The following is a 23873-nucleotide window of genomic DNA, read 5'->3' on the forward strand; positions in this document are numbered from 1 at the left end:
CGACTTCCCTCGCTAGGCAGTGTGCTGGGCCCTCGGGATTCAGCAGGGACCCTGAAGGGCACACGCCCACAGGGGCATAAAAACAAATCGGCAATGAGCAGGGCCGTAACTGCGCTTACCTCAGGGAAATCTGTGAATTTTTTTTTTTTTTTTTTGCTCTCTTTAGAAACAATGCACAGTTTTTTTAAGGGCTGCATGAACCTTCAGTAAATAGTTTGACTTATTGGAGTCTCTATTTCTCGTCCATAACGTGGCCCAGTGCCTTTGTCACTGTGTCGTCCTGCGGCTGAAGGAGGCCAGGTTATGGAAGCTGCTACACCTGGTCTCCTGGTCGCCCCTCCTGGTGGACCGACCGCACCGGCTCACCTCGGCACCGCTCCTCCGTCCCTTCCCTCTTGGTGCGTTGAAGCCGGTCCGCCCTTCAGACCCTTGGAAGCTCTTCCTGCTTCCCATTCTGTAGTTTGCCTCTATCTGGGAATCTCACATTGTTCCCTAGAGTCTGGTCCAGGTCCTTGGACGTGACTGCCAGCCAGTCCCTGGAGAGCAGAGTGTCTCCTGAAGTCTCCGGAAGGATCCTGGGATGATCTTTGTAGGAAGAGTGCAGGGAAGTGTGTGTGTATTTGTGTGTGTGTATAAGAGAGAGGAAAGGAGAGAGAGAGTTGTGGGCGGGGGCGGGGGGAGAGAGAAGGAATTAGGGTGGGCTGCGGTCTAGCAGAGCTGAGCGTAGGCCCCGGCCTACCTCCCCACCACACGCTATTCCGAGCCAGTGGCGTTTCAGACCTGACTCTAAGGCCGCTCCATCGGGCTCATCCCTGCCTTTCCCCCTTGTGAAACCTTCCCCGGCTGTCAGGTCCTCAGCCTAACGTGCCCTTGTCCACTGTGTACAGTTTGTGAACATCTAGTGAGTGCGGGCATGGGGGACACAGCCTCTGCTCTCATGGAGCTCAGACGCCAATTGAATGAGGGGGACGCGTGACATCCCCGTAAACGAACGGAGTCGTCTCCAGCGCGGCGGAGGGCAGGCGCAAAGTGCAGCAGGAGCCTGCGCCGCCTGCCGCCGGGCCAGGGAGGGCCCCCGGGGAAGGGACGCTGAAACTGCGGCTGGGAGAGTGAGAGTGAGCGAGGCAGGAAAGGGATGCTGCTCCCCGCGTCTCCTTCGAGCCCCGAGAGTGCCCGTCGTCTGGTCCAGGTTGCACAGGATCCCTCTGTTCCTTCGATGTGTTTGTTGATTTGTTCATTTGCTTGAACTTCCTGAGCACCCGTGATGTGCCCGCCACTGCTCTGGGAAGGGGCATGTAGTGGCAACGGATGCCGACCCAGCGCCAGGCTGGCGCCGTGGAGCCCTCGCCCCTGCGTGTGCACCTGCCGCGCTGCCCCCTGCACATGCTCCGGCCCACCTGGGGGAGGCGGCCTGGTTTGAGCAGGAGCGTCCGTGGAGAAGGCAGAGGGAAGGGAAGAGAGGCTTTCCCTGTGGGCCTCACGTGTGGCAAGCACTTTGTCCAGCGTGTCATGGACTGGCATTGGCGCGTCCAGCCACTCTGTTGGACAGCAGTTGTCTGTCAGCGTTACAGACAGCAAGTGTGCGCTTCAGAAGTTAAGCGCCTTGTCCCAGGTGGCACAGATAGGAGCTGGTGGGGTCAGGACATATACCTGTGTCCACTCCGCGGTGCTATGGGGCATGTGCTTAGACCCTCATTCCACCTCTAACCAGTAGGAGAGTCTCAGTTCATTTCACGTCTCTGGGGTTGTATCCATCGGGTCTGCTTGGCTACTTCCGTGGGCCAAGCTGGTTCCCTCCATCCCTCTGGACTGGACGGTCAAGTGGTGTTGGCTTGGCCTGCCGTCTGCAAGGTACTTAAGAGGTACTCGGTCTTTTTTGTCCTCCGATGGCTCTTCTCTTTAACTTGTAAGGCTGATGGTTCTAGGGTAGGAAATTCCACCTGAGCTGATGGCCACTCTGACCATGCCTGGGACCGCAGGCAGCTCTGTTGCAGGGCTGAGTGGATTTAACCCCTGGATCCTAGATGACTGGGGTTGTCTCACACATGCTTTCCTCCGTCTGTCCTCCAGGCTCCAGTCTCATTTCCTCTGTGGAAGTCCCCTAGTTATGCCAGTTTTCCTCTCCCACATGAAACTCTGCCAGGGCAGGAACTGGGTCCAGCAAAGTCCCTGGCTCAGAGCTGCTGTTGATACACAGGTGTTGAGAAAGTGGATGAAGGAAAGGATGGAAGTAACCTAACATTGGGCCAGGTTCTCTGTTCGTTTGCTTGGGGGTTTCTAAGTGCTAATCGATGTGGAAGGCTCTGCAGATAGAAAGAGACAAGTTCTGTCCCCATGGTGTTTACAGTTTACTGGGACCAGTGTCTACCTAGCTATACAGGTACACAGAAAAGGAATTATGTATAGATACTTAACTAAGGTACATCAGGACCCAAATCATTTCTCCTCAATTACCTGGTTGCGCCTTGGTTGCTGTGGCTCAGTGGATTGAGTGCCAGCCTGTGAACCAAAGAGTCATGGGTTCAATTCCCAGTCAGGGCACATGCCTGGGTTACAGGTCAGGTCCCTAGTAGGTGATGCTTCGAGAGGTAACCACATATTGATGTTTCTCTCCCTCTCTTTCTCCCTGCCTTCCCCTCTCTAAAAAAATAAAATATTTTTTAAAAACAAATTATCTAGTTGCATTAATGGATATTTTTAAGGTTGTTCAACTATCATAATCAATAATTGCAATGAACTCTTTAAAGAAATTTTAGAGGAATTATTGGTGTGAGATACAGAAGATTTCAGGATTTTGAGAATGCTCTTTAATTCAACAAAATAGACCTTTTGTTTCCCACAGCAGAGCAAAACTATCTCATTGTTGATGGATTAGAAAGAAGGCGAGATTATTTGAAAAGTTGCTGTGTATACTGAGTCTATTCTGTAATTTTCATCAAGATTATTTCTTGAAATTGTAACTCTGGTTGGGTGGCTACACTGGATGTTAATGATCTTCTGTCGGTAGTTTCCTGAGGAAGAAATAACTGTCTTCCCTTGAGCTCCGCCAAATAGTTTAGCCTGTAGATACCCAAGGAGATCCGCTTCCTCTCTAAGATTTGTGACCATCTTCTTTTTGAAAGTGAAATCTCTTAATATCATAGAATATTAATAAGAGGGCTTATCTTAGAAAAGAAAACAGAAGAAGCCTCTTAGCTAGGCTGAACGATGAATTGAGGAACTATAAATTAATCTTCCTATAAATGAGAAACTGGTCATATGAAGGGATTTTGGGCCACGGAGACATTAAAATAGGTTCTGACACAACAAAATTTGTTTGTGAAACCCCAGGAGAAAAACTGCGTATGGGCCGCTCAGCACAGGCACGGCCTCCTGGCGGCCTGACCCTCTCCTCTCGGGGCATCAGGCGTTCGGCAGTGCGGGTGGGAGCGAGATCTCCAGTGACTCATCGCACCGAGTCTTCAAGCTTCTTTCCTTTGCCAGCTAGGATCATTTCGCATCTGCTGTGAGCCCCGGGGGCTGCAGAATTATGAAAGCTTGAGAACCTGGCTCAAGGATTCTCCCAAAGCAAGCATGCATTTATATAACTAAAGAACTGCAGACTGTGAAGGCTTCTCTTTCAGAGTGGAACTTTCCAGAACTGAGGCTCTGCACATGCGGCTGCTGCAGCCAGCTGTGTTGGAAGAGTGGTCACAGTGGCCCCAAGCGCTATTGTACCATTTTGCAGTTCCTCATGAACTAACCCCCAAGATAACTCTGTGAGTTGAGTGCTGCTGACTCCATTGTACAAATAAGGAAACTGAGGCCCAGAGGGGCGCGCTCACACAGGTGTGGGTGGCAGAGCTGAGTGCCACCATGTGCTCGGCTGGTCTCAAAACGCTACGCTCTTTAACAACACAAACAGTCCCTCCTGCCAAATGGATTACTTAGTCCCCAAATCATAATAAAGTTAAATTGTTGTTTCTGTTGGTTTCAATACAATCATGCCAAACTTATCGAATGTTTCTTTGCTCTGGTGTGAAGAGTAGGGATGAACTGACACGTGTCATTTTCAGCTCAGGCTTAGAGGGTTGTTGACACAGCAGACCGCTAGGCAGCACCAGAAGGCGGGATAGGAGGGAGCTCTCAAGGGGGCGGCCTGCAGACCGAGCCTCGTGGGCCAACAGGGAGTTTCATTTGGTCTACCTTGCATTAAGTTTTCTTAGTTCTTAATATTCAAAACTGGAAACATTTCCCTTAAATGTCTGGATTTCCCTCTTCTGTCAGAAGATCAAAACTTCCGGAAGCAAAGAGCCCACCCTTCCCCACGGAGACACCAGCCGGCGTGGAGGCAGAGCTGCAACTTTACGCAGGCCAGTGTTCCCTTTTTGACCCCCGTCCACCAACCCCAGCTGTCTCCCAACCAGGGGGCTGGGTAGGAGCTGCCATTTATTATCACAAGCGAACCATTGATTTTTCAGAGAGTGAAATATTCCTTGGCTCTGAGTGACTGGCAACGGTGGAGAGTAGCAGAAACTAGGCTGAGAAGGTCTCTGTTGTAAAAAAGTGGACTCCCATCCAACAACTTTGCTCATGTTCACCATCAGCCCAGCCCATGGGCGTGACATGGTGGCCCCTTTGTGGTTCAGCCTCTCATTTCACAAAGCGAACTGAGGCCCCAGGAGGGAAAGTGACTTGCTGAGGATCATGTGTTTAGTTGATGACAAAGTCGACATGGGAACCCAGGTCCCTGGTTCCCAACAGCAAGCTCCTGCTTGTAAGGGGTCTGCAGGCATTGGCCCCACATGCCTGTCCCCATGGCCTTGGCTTGAGTGGCCTTGCAGAGATGCCCTGGCATCTTCTCAGAACGCCCTTCCACATTAAGATGTAGTCAACCATCTGGTATGTCTTCCTCTTGGAAAAGACAGTGTTAACTCTTGGAACATCATAAAATGAAAAAAAAAAATTGTAGAGATTACCTTATTGGGGCATAGTTCTGTTCTCAGTGCCAGAAACGATCAGTTTGTCTGGGGCAATTTATTATAGTTAGCCAAAGTGAAAAATGTGACGCAAAAATAATGTCTGTCCCCTGATTATTATCTTACTTGTTTTGAAAGCTTTTTCTTTTTGCAGACCTTGGAGTTCAAAGGTCTTCCACTTGGTTTCAGAGTCAAATGGGGGCCTTGGCCAGGTTGCTCAGTTGGTTAGATCCTCGTGCTGATACGCCAAGACTGCGGGTTTGATTCCCAGTCAGGGCACACACAGGAATCAACCAATGAATGCATGAAAAGGTAGAGCAACACATCGATGTTTCTCCCTCCCTTTCTCTCGCCCCCCTCCTTCTATCCTTTTCCCTTCCACTCTATTTATTTAAATAAGTACAGTTCTTTTTTTTTAAAAAAAGAATTTATTTATTTTTAGAGAGAAGGGGGGAAGGGAGAAAGAGAGGGAGAGAAACATCAATGTGTGGTGGCCTCTTGTGCGCCCCCTCCTGGGAACCTGCCCTGCGACCCAGGCATGTACCCTGACTGGGAATCGAACCAGCGACCCTCCTTCCACTCTCCTTAAAATCAACTAATCAATAAATAAAATGAAAAGCCAAACAGGAAGGAAAGGCAGACCCCATTGTCGCACCTAAGCTACCTCAGTAACTAGACCTTTCTTTGTGAAAGGAGCATTATAACCCTTTGGCAACTCACCTGTATAGCCAGAGAGAAGAATCAGTGATTCTCTCTCAGGGTGACCAGGTCGGCAGACAGCCCGTCCACAGGGAGCCTGCGTCACTTCTGGGGCAAGCAACTTGTATTGTGATGCTTTGCTTCTCTACCGTCGTAGGCAACAGCTGAGAGTGCGCTCAGAGTGTCGGAAACAGGGTGGGGAAACCACCTGCTTTCATCTGCTTGCAGTTGAGAGACTCCAAGAGCATCTTTGTTTTTCACAGCCAGATCAACACATAAATATTTACAATCAGCTGCTTCCCACCGAGAAAACCTGTTCCAGGCTGAAAGCAAGATCGCTGTGGGTGCGTGTGTGTATTTCTGTCCGTGTGTTTCAAACTCTGCAGAGCACATCAAGTTTGGAACCCCTGCGACTGGAAGGTGGTCTGCACCCTGTCACCCCTGGCTTGAGAGTCTTCTAATTATATTTTTGTCATTAATAACATTACCAAGATGTGAGTCCATTTACCCTATTTTATAACGCTTGTCTTCCAAGTTGTTCAGTGCCCTGTCGACGTCTGTGAATGCAGAGTTCTGTCCTAATCCTGTGGGAAGCAGGGGCTGTGTTTAAGGGAAAGCCAGTCATTTGGATGAACTGATTGTCTCTCTCGTTCCCCATCAACATACCAGGTTTTACAGCCCCTCCGTGTCTCAAGTGCATGTTTCTTTGAGAAGAGAACATGGTGTTGTTTGGCTAGAGTTGGAAAGCACTTCTTTAAAAGAAAAAAAAAAAAACCCCAAACCTTCCTGTTTCTTTTTCTCCTCGTTGAATCCAAATCTGAGCTTTGGTAGGTCCCAGGACCTCAGAGCTGGAAGGCTCACGGGAGCGTATACATCTTGGTCCCAAGTCCCCACCCCCGGGAGGAGGTGGCAGAAAAACTGGGATCCTCATGGTTTGGTTGAACCCAGTTCTTTTTCTCATAGTATTTGGAAAAGCAGGAATGCCAAGCTCTTGTGCCACCCAGTGTGCCTCCCAAGCTAGGAAAAAAAGTGCCTTAGAAGCCCTTTGCCAAAAGGCATTGTGCTGGTTGAGTAACTATAGAAATGTCAATGAGAAAGTGACTAGCATAGGTTTATCATGAAATTGGGGTCTATCATGTCACCTAGGAAACTAAGGGCACAGAGTGCTGCTTTAAAAGTACTGCCCAGAGGCCCAGTTGAAGATGCTGGAGAAGACCAGCTGCTGCCAGAAGCCCATGGAGTCTAGGCTGTTGAACTTGGCCTTTAAAAATGGCTTTGAAGCCTGCTTCCTCTTCACAGAAGCAGATGTTTCGGCATTCTGGAGGCCTGGAGTATGGGCCCCGCGGGGTGGGAGGGATCACATTTTGCCTGCTCTGCAAAGCACGAGCCGCACCCTCTGCTGGCGCGCTGGTTGAAGTCCAGTTCCTGGTGGACAAGGAGGTGATCGAGGGTCTGGCCTCAAACCACCTGCCCCAGGTTGTGACCTTAAAGGTTTCAGCAGCCTCTTCCTTGTCCATCTCCTGAATGTGCCCGGAGGCTCGGGCGGTATTGGCCGATGGACTCATCATCTGAAAGTCACCACAGCATTGTTGTTACGGGGACACACACACATTTCTGCTCCATATCCGCCCGTCACTCACTGATTTTATTTTCTGTTTCTTTTCCAAGGAGATGCCAGCTTGGCAACACCCGGGGCTGCCTCTCCTCTGAAATCTTGGGGAGTTTCATCCATAACCCTGTAGAGCCCCGGGCCAGTTCGTTCCCACTCCCCACATTTGTATAACTAGGTGGACAGACTTGCTAAGCTGCTTGGTTTAAATGAAGTCCATTTCTCTTCCGTAAGAGCTCAGAGACCCCCAAATGAGACCCCCAAAGCCAACTTTCCAGCCTCCCCTTAACTCCGACTCTGATGTTTCAAGGGAGAGTGTCAGTGAATGGGAGGGACACAGGAAAGTGGATGAGGACGAGAAATTAAGAACCCGTTGTGCTGGTTAGGATGGTGGCCCAATGGGGCCACTTTGGAAATATCATTTAATACTCTTCATCATACCAAATGATCTACAGTGTGCCTGGGCAATGCATATTCTTACTTTAAACAGAATATTCAATATATGTAGGCACTGCTTTGCTGTTTATTTGCGTATAAATCATTATTTAAAAATATTTGATTGCTTTATTTTTATTCTTGGGATGAACCTGGTTTAATATTGTTTTAAAAAGAAAACACACCTATCTGTTGCCTTGTTTCATTTGGTTGCTGAAAAAGTTCCTTGTTGTAAGCTTGTGTTCATTCCTGGGGGCCCCCTTTTTGGAAGACCCGTGTTACCAAGTCGCTGGGTGAGCTGGGTACCTGGGAGCCCCACCCCTCAGCCGTGTTTATTTCTAATCAAGAGGACAGTTTTGATGGGCCAGTGTCCGGAGGAGGAGGGATCTATAGCACCTGCCTTCAACAAAAGTACCTAAGCTCCATCCTGGATGCCAGTAGAGTCCGTACACATACAGAGACACGTGCGTGCATACACGCACATACTTACATACACATAGGCACACACATGCCAGGGCCCGCGCCAGACCAGTAGATCAGAACAAACAGAATGTCTAGCAATGGGGTCCCGCTAGAGGTCATTTTTAAAGCTTCCAGGTTTTAAAAGTGACTCCATGGGTAGCCAGGGCTGAGCACTGTGGTTCTAAGCCCACAGAATACCCTCCTGAAATCTCACTGACTTCCAGCGGTGTTTTAAACCTGATTGGATGAAAAGCGTGGGGTTTATATATGCTGCACCCAACTCCACACCTGTGCCAATGGATTGAGCACAGCCGAAAGTTCTCTCTGGATAGTGAAAATCAATAACCACAATTTCTAAGAGTGAAAACAAGGAATTTGACATTACTGGCTTCTCTGCCAAACTCACTCCTCCATAGCAGTTGCTGGTCCCGTCTTAGTGAATGCCACCAAGCCAAAATCCCTGCCTTTCCCCTGCCTTTCACACCTAAGTCGTCACCACAGTCTTTTGTTCTGTATCTACTTCCCTCCTTACAGAACTCAACACGTTGTATTAAAATGGTCTATTAGCATGACCACGTCCTTCAGTCAGACTGCAAGTCCCTTGAGACCAGACACAGCATCAGATGTATCTTTTTGTTCCTCACACCTAAAATAGCACATGGCAGATACCCATTATGTTATTGTTGAATGAATGAATGAAATAGAGTAGATTTTGATCACATGTAAGCCTAGAAGGTCATTCCCATGGTTGAAAGTTTCATACCAGCGTGGTTCTTGCAAGGGCACAGATTGCGTAGACGGTGCTTGGTGCCAGCGTGGTCCTGTGCCTGGGGGTGCGCGTTAGGGCAGACACGATGCCCAGGATGCTCCGCATCCCTGCCACTCACCACCTGCCGGAGTAACACCTGCTGTTTCTCTCTGGCAGTTGCCTTTTCTGGCCTCGGCTTCACGACGTTCTACTTGGCCGGCAAGCTGCACTGTTTCACTGAGAGTGGGCGGGGGAAGAGCTGGAGGCTGTGTGCCGCCATCTTGCCCTTGTACTGCGCCATGATGATCGCCCTGTCCCGCATGTGTGACTACAAGCATCACTGGCAAGGTGAGTACCTGCTGGTCTCCTGTAGGGATGGGTGTAGAAAGGCCCCAATTTGGGGAGAAGTTAAGTGCCAGCTCTCAGAAACCAGAGTGTGTGGAAATGACAGAGGGGACATTATTTTAAAGAAAATACAGCTGTTCAAGTGAGTTCTGGCTTTAACACTGCCTTTGCTGGGGACAGAATTGGAGTTTTCCCTCCTTGATGCTCAAGGGGCTGCTCGAGTCCTGCTGGGATGGTGGGCCCTTGGCCTTGGACCCCAATGTGACTTCCCTGCTGGGTCACTTGCCTCAGTCCTCTGAGTTGGTGCCAAGTGGTTTTTGGCTCCTTTCACATCTCACATCCATCCCACAAGGACATATTTCTCACCATGGATGTGCTTCCAAAGGAGACGTTCAGCCTGGGGACCAATGCCAGGAATGTTCTTAGCAGCCGCTGCCAGGTGTGGGCGGCTTAGTGATCCGTAATCGCTCAAAAATCACAAAACAAGTGAGGGGCTCGTTCCTGGAATAAATCGAAGCCCTGCCACTTCCCTCTGCAGATCAGCTGTGGCAGCTGCCACAGCAAACAGGAAGCAGAGACAGAGGTGGCCTCCACAGGGCATGTGGCCTCCGTGTGGATTTAGGCTGTCCTTCTGAAATGGCAGTTCTCAGATCACCTTGATGAGGCGACCCCGAGCCAGGAGTTGAACTCCTGGGGTGGGGGAGCGGGTCTGGAATGGTGGCCAGGAGTCTACATTATCAACACTCAGGTCTGCTATTTCCAGTGAAGTCTGAGAGGCCCCGGTGGGGAGCTGCACTGGGTCAACTTCAAGCAAACAGACCGAATGCAATGGGCCTAAATCCAGCTTGCCTGGACCAGTGGTCTCCCACGATTAGTCTGCGGCCTGCGCCTCCTCTCTCTTCCTGCTCTACCACCAGGCACTGTCCCCCTCCTCCCCCTTTTCCCATTTCTGCAGCCCGGTGCCTTGTGGGATCACCCTCTTCTCACCTCTTCCCAGGTGTGTCTTCCAGTGGTAGTGAGACAGCAGTTGAGGCCAGCGAGGGCAACCCCTAGCTGGGGATGCCTTCCCCCCTTCCTGTCCGCGGACCTCCTGCTCCTCCCTGCGCCTCCCCAGCTTCTGCTGCTCTGTCCCTGGACTCAGCTCCACCCTGCACTTTCCTGGAGCTCGTGCTCTGTGCCGCCTGAGCCTCCAACAATAGCTTTGACCTGGGGTTGGGGGTGGCGGGGGTGCATGCTGACAGGGGTGGTCAGCAGAGGGCCACAGGCTGGGCCCTGAGCTCTCCCTGCCCTCTGCTGTTATTGGTTTAAGTGCCAGGTAATAGGAAGTTGCATCATGCAAGGGAAGCAGGGAGCCAATTGCTGGGCCAACAGCACAAGGGCGCATACCATTGCACCCTTGGCCCTGGGAATATTTTCCAACAAAATCGTTGTTGACATGACCGAAAGTCACTGTTTCTATGACTGGGGCATTTCCCCATGAAGAAAAGCGTGGGCTAGATGGTGTTTTATGGACTGCTTCTCATTCCTCCCTTGTGAACTGTAGTTCCTCCTTCTGAACGTGGGAGCAGTACTTCCCAAATATTTCACAGAGCTGTTGCATAGACTCGATGCAGTAGCGGGTCTGAATGTACTTCGTAAGTGAAAATGGGTATTGTTGTTCTTTAATGCCTCGTTCCTAAAACAGGGGACAGGATGGTATTGTGTTTCCCCAACGGCTGATTGAGAGGCGGCGGTTTTCGGAGCACGGTCCATTTGTAAGCTGAGTCCTGGCTTTCATGCTCGTTCAGCCGCTCTGGATTTGAGAAGTGATTAAGGGTTTCAGAATGGAATAGATTTCTGCTCTCCCTCAGAACGCCTAAGAGCCTTTGCGTAGCGGTTTTGGCCCAAAAGCCTCAGATGTGAGGTTGGCCTTTCGAGTACTCCTGCCCTCACCGGCTTTGTTACCCGTCGCCTGGCTGTGGCTGGTGCCCAGCGGAAGGATGAAGAAGCAGTTCTTGGTGAACCCGTCTCGCATCTGGTGCCCCCACGGCCTGCTGGCCGTGGAGTGTCAGATCCATCCCATCCTGCTGGCACGGGAAAGAACGTGGCACAGTAGAGGGAGAACAGGAGTGCAAAGTGAGGGAACTAACGTTCCGTGACATTGAAGGCCATACCTGAGGCTGACAGGGGGGAAGCAACACCGTGTCGCAGTTGATTTCTTCAGCCAGAATTGAAGGTGCCTTGGCTGGTACAGGTCACTGATGTGGCTCCAGTACCAGGTCAGCTGTGCCGTCCGCTGTTCAGCTTGTCCCCCCAGGCTCAGCCACAAGAGGACGGTGTCTGTCCTTGGATGCTCTAACGGGCTCTGAGGCAGGCTCATTTTACCCGAATTCCCCTTTTAAAAGGCCACCTCTCACTGCCTATACCAGTGGTCTCAAGTGGAGTGGCAGGGGACGGTACCTCCCAGGGGACATTTAGCAATGTCTGGAGGCATCTTTTTGGTGTTTACAACTGGGAGTGGAGGTGACTACATATCTAGTGGGCAGAGGCCAGGGATGCTGCTACACATCCTGTGATGTCCAAGGTAGCACCTCCCCCACAACACAGACTTATTGGGGCCCAAAGGCCTGCCCCTGAGGTTGAAAAGCCCTGAACTGCACGGTATCTCGGCTCTATCTTTCTTTCCCTTAATACACGTTAAGCAGCAGCACCGTTCAAGGTGTGGGGAATTGTCATCACTCAGCACTTATTTATTAGGATCGTCACCCAGGAGGCCTCAAGGCTTCCAGCTTGAAGGGACAGGCCGTGAGGCCTTTGACTGCCACGTAGATGGGTATCTGAGGCAGGCGGACTGATGGAGATAAATAAGTTGCTTTTCTTCAGTAGACTGAGCTGCCCAGCGGCCGTGGGCAGGAGCCATCCATCATGATGAGATTCCACGTGGAGCCCCGTGGGCATCAGCAAAACCCGAAGCCTCTCCTTGTAGACTTCAGTCAACATTGTGAGCTTTGGATGACTCCATTTCCATCTCGATTTAAGCAACTGTGCCTCGTTGGAAGTACCTCTTACGTAGTGCTCTTGCGAAGTCTGTCTGGTTTCTCGATTGCATATTCATATCCAATAAGGAGGCATCCTCTCAGATGCCTTGCTCTGTCCATTATCGTGGCTACCCCCCAAGTCCTGCTGATGGCCACGCCTCCTTGTACCCCAGCACACCCTCCCCTCTGCTTTCCACGATTTTCTCTCGTTTCCCTTATCGGTTCTATGTTCAAAGGACTTCCAGATCCACCTTCCTCTCCCCACTCCAGTTCAGACCACCGTCGTTTCTTGCCTGGATTATTGCCAATAGATCCCTCCCTGCCAGTGTCCTTCCTTCCTCCTTTGCCCTTCCCACCGCAGCCAGAGTCAGCCTTCAAATCACGCGCCAGCCTGTGCCACCCCTCTGCTAAGGTCCCCTGCGACTCCCCGTTCCCAGGGCTGCTGCACCAGACTTCCACAAACCCAGTGGCTTAGAGCAGTAGAAATTGTCTCACTGTTCCGGAGGCCAGAAGTCCGAAATGAAGGTGTCGGAGGACCGCACTCCCTAGGACACCTCCTTCCTCGCCTCTTCCAGGTTCCAGTGGCCCCAAATGTCCCTTGGCTTCTGGCACCGTGATTCCAGCCTCTGCCTCCATCTTCACATGGTGTTTTCTTTATATTTTCACACCTCCTTCCCTCTGTGTGTGCCTGTTCCTGTATCCAAATGTCCCCTTTTCCAACAACACAAGTCATGGTAGATGAGAATCCGCCCTGCTGACCTCATTTTAACTTCATGACCTCTGTACAGACTCCACATCTAAAGAAGGTCACATTCTAAGGTACTGGGGGTGAGCACATCAACGTACCTTTGGGGCAGACAAAAAATTCACCTCGCAACAGTGCTTAATAAGTATGTGTTGCATGAATGAATGAATCATGCTCCTCTCTTACTAGTATTGGGTTTTCTTTATACTGGCTTTATAAAAATTAACTTTATTCTCTGGAAGTTCTTTCCCTTTTGAAATGAACCAAAATTACACTTTAAACATCCACCCACCCATCCACCCACTCGTTCTCTTGTGCCAGGCATACTTTCTGCCGGAGGCACGGTATGGAAGACGGACTTGGCAGCTGCCTTCCAGCTCACAGTGTACCAGGGAGATTCTGTATGCTCCGTGCTGTGTAAGTTCTTTTAAACAAACTCGAAGTCACAGAAACAGGGAACTTTACTGGTAACCGAATAAAAAGAACAGAAACTGTCACATGAGGTTCTCGAATCTGCCAGACCTGATTTTTACCTGAGTATCTTGGGCCATGGAACCCAAGCCATGCACGTCCCACGTCAGCCAGCTCAGCGATGTTGGCCCGCCCCAGAGCCTGGCTGACGTGTGCTCTGCTCAACGACAGACGCTACCCCTCGGGCAGGAGACGGGCCTTCCTGCAGGGCCTTGAGTTTGCCGAGCCTCTCCCTTCTCCTGCCCGGAAGCCTGCAGGTGCTCGCCCTGCCTCCACTTCTCAACTCCCCCGGCCGTGCCTGCTCTCCCTGCAAGGGTGGCCTGTGGGTCACGTCCTCCTTGGAACCCCCCTCCAGGCCAGCCAGGCCGCTCCAGCGGGTGGCCTCAGAGACCTGCTCTTCCCCTTCACGGTACGGATCCCAGCTGCAGCTCATCGGGGAGGCTGCTCCTATTCAGGACTATGAGCTAATCTGTTTTGTTCAGGATCAGGCAGCACACCCGACCCCTGACACCGGGCAGTACAGGTGTGACGAATAGATGACATCCATGCTGAGTAAGAAGTCTGCCGTTGTTTGTTCGCTGGGGACACTGAGATCCGTGTATTCCCTTTTTGAATCCTCTAGTCCCATGCTGCCGTATTTGGGGTGGAGTCAATCCCAAGTGGGTTTCTCCCCCTAGTAAAACTCTGCTCGCCCTCTGCCCACTTTTCCCCACCCACTTCCCTGTCAGCACACGCCCTGCAGGATGTGAGTGTGAGCTCATCAACAGCGGCCCCCTCGAGGCCCTTGATGACCATCTCCTCCATAAAGTAAGCAGTTATTTGGATCTCGTTCACCACCTTTGTAATAAAGCTCCAAATAACTTTGCTGTGAAGGCAGCTCCGCTAGACTTTCCGTTGCCCTGGCTACTTCTGAAAACTCTGACCGTACCTGAGTTCCCACTTTCACTCATTCCACTGAACGGGAAAATCTCACCCACAGGAGTCACCGTGCCCTTGCCTGCAGCCTCATCAGTGATCCGGGGGAACATATACCTGGAATGATCTGATGTTTTGGTCAGAGATGCACCTAACGAAATGCCATGTCACAGAAAATAGGAGGTTGAATTGTGTTATTTGTAATTGTTGCTGTTTGGCCTGTTCACTAGTCAGTAGATCCAGTGCTGATGCTGTGGATCATTTCAGACGTTAATAAAAACAACACCCCGTGTGGCTGTTCCCTGTGGTTGGAGGAAAAACAAAACAATAGTGCGACTCTACGACCTTGACCTAGATAAAGCTGCTGGCTGCAGGCTACGTGAAGAGCTTCTCCATTTGAGGGACTTAATTCAGTCACACAAGTTACGCCTTGTTGACCCCACTCAGGAATACATGGTACATGTTACTTTTCCATGTCCTGGGTGGCACATATTTTGTAAGTTCATGAGAAGTGTATTTAAAGCTTTGAAGTTTGGCCATTCTAAAGAGATTAGAACTCTAGACTGGTGCGTTGCTATGTCCGGGGAAGGATGGGAAAAGATTAGAAAGATCCCAGTAGTTTCGGAAAGGAACAGAATAAGGGTAACAGTGATGGGCACTATATTTTTTAGACAATATATTTTCAGGTTTTATTTTGTAACGTTCTCTGTGGCATAATCTGTAGAAGAATGGCCTCATTAAATTGTCATCACAACTCAGTGAGGTAGATACTGAGGTCTGGGTCTGAGAGCCGGGAAACTGAGGCTCACAGGGGCAGTGACTTGCCCTGGTCGGGGCTGCAGTGCCTCAGCCCAGAGGATTCGCAGGTGGAGGGGGAAGGCAGGCCCTGGATACCTTGCCAAAGCCCCACAGGGGTTCAGAACACCCCTTCCTAAGATGCGACGCTTTTGCATGCAGATTATTTTGAGCTGAATGTTCAGGAGAACCTTTTGTACCTCCCTTAACTACCTTGAAGAATCTAAACGGGGGGGCCTTGCCCATAATATGAGTTATTACCAGAAATAACTTTTATCACTTATTTACATGACAGGGCAGACATCTAATTACTGATGGCCTGCCCTTCTTACCGACTTGTGAGTTACTCTCCTCCGCTGCGAAGTCCGGGGCTCTTACCAGCCTTAGCTCAGGATGCCACATAGACCTCATTTTACCTGTCTGTCTCTGAACCTGTCGTGTATGTGGGGTCTCTAACTCTCATGTATGTGGGTTTCCTGTACCGACCTTTGTAATTAAATTTGGTCATTTTCTCCTATTAATCTATCATGCTGACTTAATTATTAGACCAGTTGAAAGAACCTAGAAGGGTAGAAGAAAATTGTTTCCTCTCCCTCAGTCCCAAGAGCCTGTACTGGGAGCAGGGATGGGCTTTGGGGTTTCATTGTTATCTCTCAGATGGTCTTCCCTTTCGGCCAGGTGGGCTCCAATGTGGTTTCCTTGCCTGCCAGATGGAGGCCACACAGTCTGGCTGTGTTTGAACAGCGACAGAGAGAAAGTAGCCATAGGTATTCAGCCTCTGCCTTGGGCCAGTCAGAGTGACTGGTCTCTAAGGGGTGCTTTATCCCCACCAGGGAGATGACCTGCTTTCTAAATATACCTTGCCAGAGTTTCCAACTAATTTGAATGCTTGGCCTCCGTAGGCTGACCCTAGGGGTCAAATTCCTAGATCACTCACAAGGGAAGGCCTGTTGTCCTCCGTGCAGTTGTTTGATGCTCTTATGTTACTGATGAGGAAACAGGGGCCCGGAGAGGCGAAAGGGGCCCATGCAAGGACACACAGACATCAGCAGCCAGTTCCTGTGCACATACTCATCCACCCATTTCCTTCAGCCAAGTTAATTCCACACGAACAAAGCATTGTTCCAGGTGTTCAGGTATCAACAGGCAGCAAGACAGGCGCAGCCCCTGCACTCATGGCATTTAGAATCCAACCTGAAACACTGAACTGTTACAGCGTGTCTTTATTTTTCATTCTGACTGCACGTGGGGCGGGGAAGGGATAATAGAGTGTGCACCTGGGAGACGCGGTCCAGCCCGGAGCCCAGGCGAAGCCTTGTTGCACAGCGAGGCTGGGTTGAGCTCGGAAGGATGAGAAGACATTGAACAGGGAAGAGAGTGGACAGAAGAGAGGAGCGTGCGTAGGAAGAGGAAGAAGAGGGGAAAAGCAGGCACCTTTGAGAAGCGAGGGAAGACAGCAGCTGTCTTGGTCAGTTCCCTGATAGCAGGGGGCAGGATTTTAATCAGGAGAATGACCTCATTTATTTGCACTTAAAACAAACCCGTCATTAGCTGCTGTGTCCACACCACTTGCCAGAGCAGCGATTGGACCCGCAGGGGACCTTCATGCAGCCCTCGCAGAAATGCCCGTGTTCTTGACCTGTTGCCACTGTGTGTAAGTAAAATTACACGCACTAAATTGCTAAACTTATTTAAAAAGAGATTAAAGCTCTTTGTTGTAGAACTGTAAAAAATTTTTTTTAACTATTGGTCTAGTAAAAACAATTCTTCAAAAGATGAAAGAAGATAAAATCCTTTTCTTCAAAAATTATCCCACTATATCTAGATGGAGTGAGAATATCTATAACAGGCTCAAAAAAAAAAAAAATAAGTGAGGTGCAAATACCTGAAGATTAAACAGTTTGTTTTCTTGAAAGATACATTTCCTTGACACCCACCCCCAAACCCCCGGCAGCAGACACAGAAGAAGCAGCTGAAACCGAGGTCAGCACACAGCGTGTTGTTTGCTGGGAAGTGTTCAGAGACTTACCCTGAGCACTGAGGGGTTAAGGGAGCCCAGGTGGACAGACCTTCCGTCATGGCCTGCGCCCTTCTGGAAGCTGAACACAAGAGGCCTGGGATGAACCTGTCAGGGAACAAGCACAGCGCCACCGAGCAGCGCAGGTGCAGGGCCAGGACACCAGAGTCCAAGTCCGTTACATCATGAACAAGGGGCGTGTCTGTGGAGAGCTCCATCGGCCTCTCCGAGCCTGAGTTGATGGTGTGAAACGGGGCCGACGCACCTGCCGGTGGAGGTGGGCGCCATCCAGCGTGGTAAATGTGGAACGGAGAATGACGTTCAGCGTGACGGCGACCTTCACAAAAGAGTTCCGAGTCCTTTCGTTAGGGGAAGAATGCCATTATACTAAGATGTCTTAGGCGATCTCTTGGGCAAGAATAATCCATAGACACAGAAGCATGCCCCCGTGTGCCTACGTGTACACACACACTCATTGAGGGTCGTTGGGCGGGCCGCTCCCGTGGGGGTCTCTGTCAGGCACCAGCTGAATGCCCTTGTAGGCAAGGGGCTGCCCCCTGTGGAGGGGCCTGTTCCACCTCCCCATCCCTTCCCCTTCGCCTGCCCCCAGGAGCTCTGCAGCTTATGGAGGGGAGGGGGCGGGCCTCTCCCACAGGCGGTGTGTTGAGTTTGCCAATCCTGGTGTCTCATGAAATGTTTTATTCGCTTTGTGACTCAGAAGGTTCATTTCTTCCCTGGGAAATCACTTTTTGCCCGGCAGCGACCGGCGTGCCCGCTGGGTTTCTGTGGCGCCCCAGCATTAATGCAGGGGTTCCGGCAGGAGCTTGCTAAAGAAAAAGCAATTACAGCCCTCCGCGGTAGTGAGATCCGACAGAGATGGCTGGGGTCCTTCTTCCAGAATTTCGAATTGCTTTTAAAGATCAAGAATGCAGATCTGAGCTCATGCGATAAGCTCCGGTGCAGAGTAAGGAGACAAAAGAAGGAATCGAGGACACATTACAAAGGGATGTTTACCAAGTTCTAGAAAAGTTTGCAGAGGCCACCAAGATTTGTACCTCCAGCGTCGTTTCTCTTTCCTTCAGGCTGTCAGGGGCCCGATCAGCAAGCCAGTGTCGGGAGCAGGTGGGAAAGGAGCTTTCTGGCCACGTTTGAGTGAATGGTAACCCGTTCTCCCATGTTTGTTCTTTCCTGCCTAGATTCCTTTGTTGGCGGAGTCATCGGCCTCATTCTTGCCTACATTTGCTACAGACAGCACTACCCGCCCCTGGCCAACACAGCTTGTCACAAGCCCTACGTCAGTCTCCGAGTCCCGACCTCGCTGAAGAAAGAGGAGAGCTCGCCTGCTGACAGCGCGCCCACCCTGCCGCTGGAGGGGATCACCGAGGGCCCTGTATGACCAGGGCCCCGGGGGACGGACGATGAGCCCAGGCGCACCCTCCCACCCCAACATCATCGCGCAGTAGGAGAAGTTTCCTGTAGTGTGTTTCCCATGCGTTTTTTCTCACAGTGACCCGTCCGCTTCCATGTTGCCGATGGTTCCTGCGACTTTAAATGCTCACGCTCCACTTCGTTGGATTCGCCGAGGAAGGACGCAGGAACCATCTCTGGGAGACTTGGGGAAGGAGGCGCCAGGGTGGGGTGGGTGCAGCTCGGTTGACTCTTCTGTCTGCAGTGTTTGCTGTCCAAGCCGCCTTCCTCTGTTTTCATGGTTGCAAAACATAATAAAACCTCCCACCTGGATCATGCGCTGTGGGCCGTCCAGAGAAGTGAAAGTCATTGGGATGTGCGTGGGCTTCACAGGCCAAGCCGGGAGGGGGCGGGGCGGGCAGGCTGTGCTGCGGCCTCACACTCAGGGCCCCGCTCTGATGGCCCCGTGGCAGGAGCCCATCTGCTGAGGAACCACGGAGTCCCCAGCGGTAGCCTGTGCGTCCTTGGTAGGCGACACTGAGTGCTTGGCTCAGTGTCGTCGACACCAGTGCAGAGAGGCCCCTGGGCTCAGAGCTCCCCCAGCGCCGTGGCTTCAGATGAAGACAGAGCCTGCGTCTCATCCCAGGGTCGGCTGCAGATTGTCGTGGGATCGGGGTTGCTGTGCCCTTCCTCCCAGCCCTCAGGTTCTCGCCCCCATGGGCCTGGGGTGGTCTTGTTCACCTGATGACCCGTTCGTCCGTGCCACCCTGGAGCTCCTGAGTCACACCATGGGCTGGGAGGGCCGGGAGTCTGTGGACACACCCCCAGGCGATGCTCAGGCCCCTGTGGCTGGGAGCCCCTGCTCCTGCCCCCTTAGTCCCCGAGGGACAGGGCTGGGAGGGGGCTCTTCCTAGGGTGTCCTCTACCCAGGGAGGCAGGGGTCTCCAACGTGACAGTGTTTGACGCTCATTTGAAATCTCACAGTCAGCACGTTGTGTGCTGTGGGACCACTGTCGCCTCCGCTGGCAAAGCCGAAACCCCAGGTGTCTGCCCTGAGGGTTTCTTTCCCCAGATCCCTCTCAGCAGGTGCCTCGGCCACTCTTCTTGGTCCCACCTTCAAAACACGCCTCACACCCTCCCACCTGCGCTGTTGCCACCCCCGTCCAAGTGGCCACCCTCTCACACCCAAAATGCAACACCCCCATCACCGCGTCCACCTCCGCGTCCTCACCGAGGCTGCACGTGGGCCGAAGTGCGTGCGTGGGCTCCTTTCTCAGGAAGTCACTATGTACACTGAATAAATATCACCTGCTTTAAGTGCCCACCTTTTTGAGTTTTGATCATTGTATATAGTAGTGCAGCTGCCACCCCAGCCATGATATAGAACTGCTTCCTCATTCTGGAAGTTTCCTTTGGCTCCTCTGCTTTCCGTCCCCTCTTCATATAAGTGACATGTAAACACAAACCCGTGTGACATGGCCTTGTGTTTTTGACCTCTGCCTTTTCTGAGATCCATCCCCATGATATCCACCTCATCACAGGTCTCCTTGGGCCCTGCCCCCCACCCCTTTGCACATGGTGCCGCCTCTCTGTTGATCAAACTAGCTGCCCAGTTTCATGCTTCTGCACCTGTGGGCCCTGAGCACCCGAGGGCCCTGGGCACCCGACAGTGACCCCTCAGCGCCTCTGGCCTGGCTCTGGCTCCTTCAGGCCTCAGCTCAGATGCCCCCGCTCACCATGACGGTCCTCCACTGCTCTCCTCACAATGCCCCTCCACACACACCGATATTTCTACCTCACATATTCCCATTAAGTCCCTTCAGGTTGCAGTTACAGCATTCATAAATCCTCACGGGTTGACCTGTGTCCTTTAAAATTTATATTTTAAAGTCCTGACCCTGGGCACCTCAGAATGTGACCTTATTTGGAGACAGGGTCTTCCCGGAGGCAGTCCATTAAAACAAAATCGCTAGGGTGGGCCCTAACCCGTATGACTGGTGTCCCTGATGAGAGGGACCCTTCGGGAGACAGGCGTTCACCGAGGGAAGGCCGTGTGAAGACGGCCATCGACAACGGAGGAGAGGCCTGGAACCTTCCCTGAGAGCCCTCAGGAGGAACCGGCCCTCCTTACACCTTGGTCCCGGGCTGGGACCCCAACGCTGCGAGGCCAACGTTTCTGTTGTTTCAGGCACCCAGTCTGTGCTCCTTTGTTACTGCAGCCCCTCAGGCAAGCGAGAGCATGCTTTCCCCGTCCCGCCCTCACGGAGGGTCCGCAGTCTCCTCCCCACCGCGGACTCCGGGCTCCGGACTCCGGGGCCTGGCAGAGAGCCCGGGGCAGCGAGCCTTTGGTGTGTTGCTGATTAAACATACCGTTCATCATTTTATTTTTTTCCTCATCATGATCCCTATGAGGTTGGCTCATCACGCTCAGGTTACCTGCTCAAGGTGACACGTCTAAAAGCTAGAGAATTCCCCGCTCTTGGTCCCACATGATTCAGCGACCCTGCAGTTTCCTGAGGGTTTCCCTGAGGAGTACACAACCTAACGTCCTCCTCCTCTTACAGGGGACGGAGTGCTTGGTCTGAAAGCGCCTCAGAGGGTTTGGAGTTATTCCATTTGGGCTGTGGGGAGAGAAGCAAAAATAACAACATACCAACCAAACCCAGGGACCTTGATGGCGTGAGTTAGTTACATTAAACAAAGCAAACCAACCAACTTAACAAAAGCCACCTTTTCTGAACCTCAGTATTGACCATCAGACCAATTTATAAAGCAAATGCCCCAATCTGTTCTCATGTGATAGATTTACACAGGTCTTTCAAGAAACAGTCTGTAAGTCAAGCCTGCAAGCCAGGAGGCAGGTGCCAGAAGGGCCAGGAAAGCAGAGGCCAGGGCAGCTTATACGCCAGCCCGAACCGGGAGCGCTCTCAGGGGGCAACTTCAAAGCACCTGGTGTGAATGGAGAAATGCCCGGGGAAGGCAGAGGACTGCATTGCAAATACGTTACTCCTTTAAGTGGCTGAGCTTGAAGCAGGTTTGCAATAACCTGGCCCATTAAATGAAATTGTTTTCGCCCCAGGTGCCTCAGTAGTATAGCTCCTGTTTCAATGTGAAATTAGTTAAGTCTGGGGACTGATAGAACGTTTAATGTGCAGTTCAGCGCTGGGGTGTCCTAACTCTCGTAGGTCCTTTTGAGTGGCTCCTTCTCCATGTCCTTCAGAGAGCCTTATCTGGGTGTCTGCGTAGCGCTGTGGGTCTGGGACGTCAGCGCTTGTTTCTGTCCCCAGCCAACCAACGTGTCTCTGCTTCTCGGTGTGTCTGTCTCCCCCTGTGCCTCTCTCTGTCTCTCGTCCTATTATCTGGCCGAGTTTGGCGGGCAGTGGAACTTTGCCAGCCTCCCCCACAGTGAAAACTGAGCTCTTTTGTGGAACGAGTGTTGTAGAGCGTCAATGATCCCTTCAAGTGTGTGAGTGCTAGCTCGTCATCCTGGGACTAGAGAGAGGAACCTCTCAAACTTCGTCATTTTAGGAGGGAAGGCCTCTGAACTCTCTACGGGTACCTTCACGCTTATCTTTTCTCCCCACCACTAGAAGATGGGTATGTAGTACTGAACACTCAGCCATTCCACGAAGCGCAGGATCATTTACTGAGACATTGGTTTAGGTTCTGTCTCTGCTGCTGATGGAAAATGAAAAAGGATGAGAACCTTCGCTGTCCTGTTCTCTGGGTTTTTCTGTGCCCCAGGCCTGAGATGACTGTAGAGATGGTGCCGGGGGCGGGGGGCGGGGGAGGCAGGGGGCCTGCTGGGGGTGGGAGGGGCAGAAGGAGCACAGATCTGTGTGTTGGGCTCTGGCTTAGGCATTGAGTGGACATCAACAAAACAAGCAACATTCCTGTGCTTGTGGAGGTCACGCTGGGAGGGGACAGAGCTGTGCTGGTCTCAACAGAGGGGGGTGAGGAAGTCCAGCTGGGAAATGTTGGAGGAGATGGAGGTTTGGTTGTGTGGTCTGCCTTGAGCGGAGGACCCCCCCCCACCCCCACCCCTTGGAGCCCTCAGCCTCAGCACAGATTGGCGGATGTAAGAGCGACAGGAAGGCAGCAGAAACTCTGGAGCTAAGGAGCCAGGTGGGTGTGGGCTGTGGGTGGCTGGTGATCTCGGGCAGCCAGGGCCCTCCAAAATGTTCCCCTGCTTATAGGAGCCCAGAGCCTTTCCACGATGCTGGGTAGGGACAGGCCCCCAATTCACTGAGGCCAATGGGACTGGGGTGGGGACTCCGCCAAAGTGAATGTGATTTAAAGAAAATAGTTAACATGATGTATCTTGCCCACTTAAGTCTGTCGTTTTTGAGTTTCACCCAGATGTTGATGGAAGGTGTGTGCATTGTACAAATAGGTGAAGTTTTTGCTCTTCAGAAAATTTTCCCTTACTCTGTATAGTTTGTTAGCTTCATCCCACGTTTTGGTTGAAACAATATAGCAGAGGTGGTAAGAGTAACAACTCTGGAACCACTCAGATCTTCACTCAACCACAGATCAGTACCCGCAGATTTATATTCCTGCTTTATCCTGTGGCCTTGGGGAAGTTTCCTGCTTTCTCTTACTCAGTTTGTTCACCTGAAACATGGCAATAAGGACAGTGTGTACCTGAGAGATCACTATGAGAATTAAATAAATCAGTGCATGAATAAAGCGCCAAGAAAAAGTGCTTGGCCCCTGTCAAGTCCCAGAGAAGAAAGGCCTTTATTTTTGGTATTCCTTGCTGGCTAATACTGCAGAAGGCACTCTTAGTAGCCACTCACCATAACACTTGGAACTAGAAGACTTTGGAAGTTTTGTCCTTCTCTAAATCCCACCGACATGGGTCTCTCCTGTGGCTTAGTCTCTTCCTTTAGCTAACAGGGACCAGAAGCCACGATTACAAATTGGACTGACAATACAGTGTCTTAACATTTTTAAGAGAAAGATTTGGGATTCACAGAAGGCCAACTAAAACCTGAGTCACGTCAAGGGGAAGTCAGATAGGGTTTGGGTTGTAGGCACGCAGCACCTCCTGGCACGGTTCACAAACACAGCCTCCCTACAGTGGAGCACTGGGCCCACCAGGAAAATATAAAACCCGCCCCAGAGAGCAAGTGACTATCTTGGCAAATAAACCGAAAAGAAGAATAAAAGTGGAGAAGATAGTGAAAGAAAGAAGCTGATTCACCTGATCACAGAAGGTGCTAGGGAGTGCTGAGGTCTCAACACAGC

At 51.4% G+C, this 23873-nt stretch overlaps 1 protein-coding gene across 1 annotated transcript in view; it reads left to right on the plus strand.

Moving 5' to 3' along the window:
• Nucleotides 1-18659, plus strand: part of PLPP4 (phospholipid phosphatase 4) — a 94861-nt gene extending 76202 nt beyond the window's left edge. Inside the window, exon 3 of the mRNA XM_054581778.1 lies at nucleotides 18413-18659. Coding sequence (XP_054437753.1) covers nucleotides 18413-18538 — 126 coding nt within the window. The 3' untranslated portion in view covers nucleotides 18539-18659. The remainder of the gene's footprint in view (nucleotides 1-18412) is intronic.
• Nucleotides 18660-23873: the final 5214 nt, after the last annotated feature.

The sequence above is a fragment of the Pteronotus mesoamericanus genome, unplaced genomic scaffold (genome assembly GCF_021234165.1).
Source record: "Pteronotus mesoamericanus isolate MK-2021 breed Mesoamerican mustached bat unplaced genomic scaffold, CSHL_Meso_final contig_657, whole genome shotgun sequence".
In the NCBI taxonomy this organism is placed as follows: Eukaryota; Metazoa; Chordata; class Mammalia; order Chiroptera; family Mormoopidae; genus Pteronotus; species Pteronotus mesoamericanus.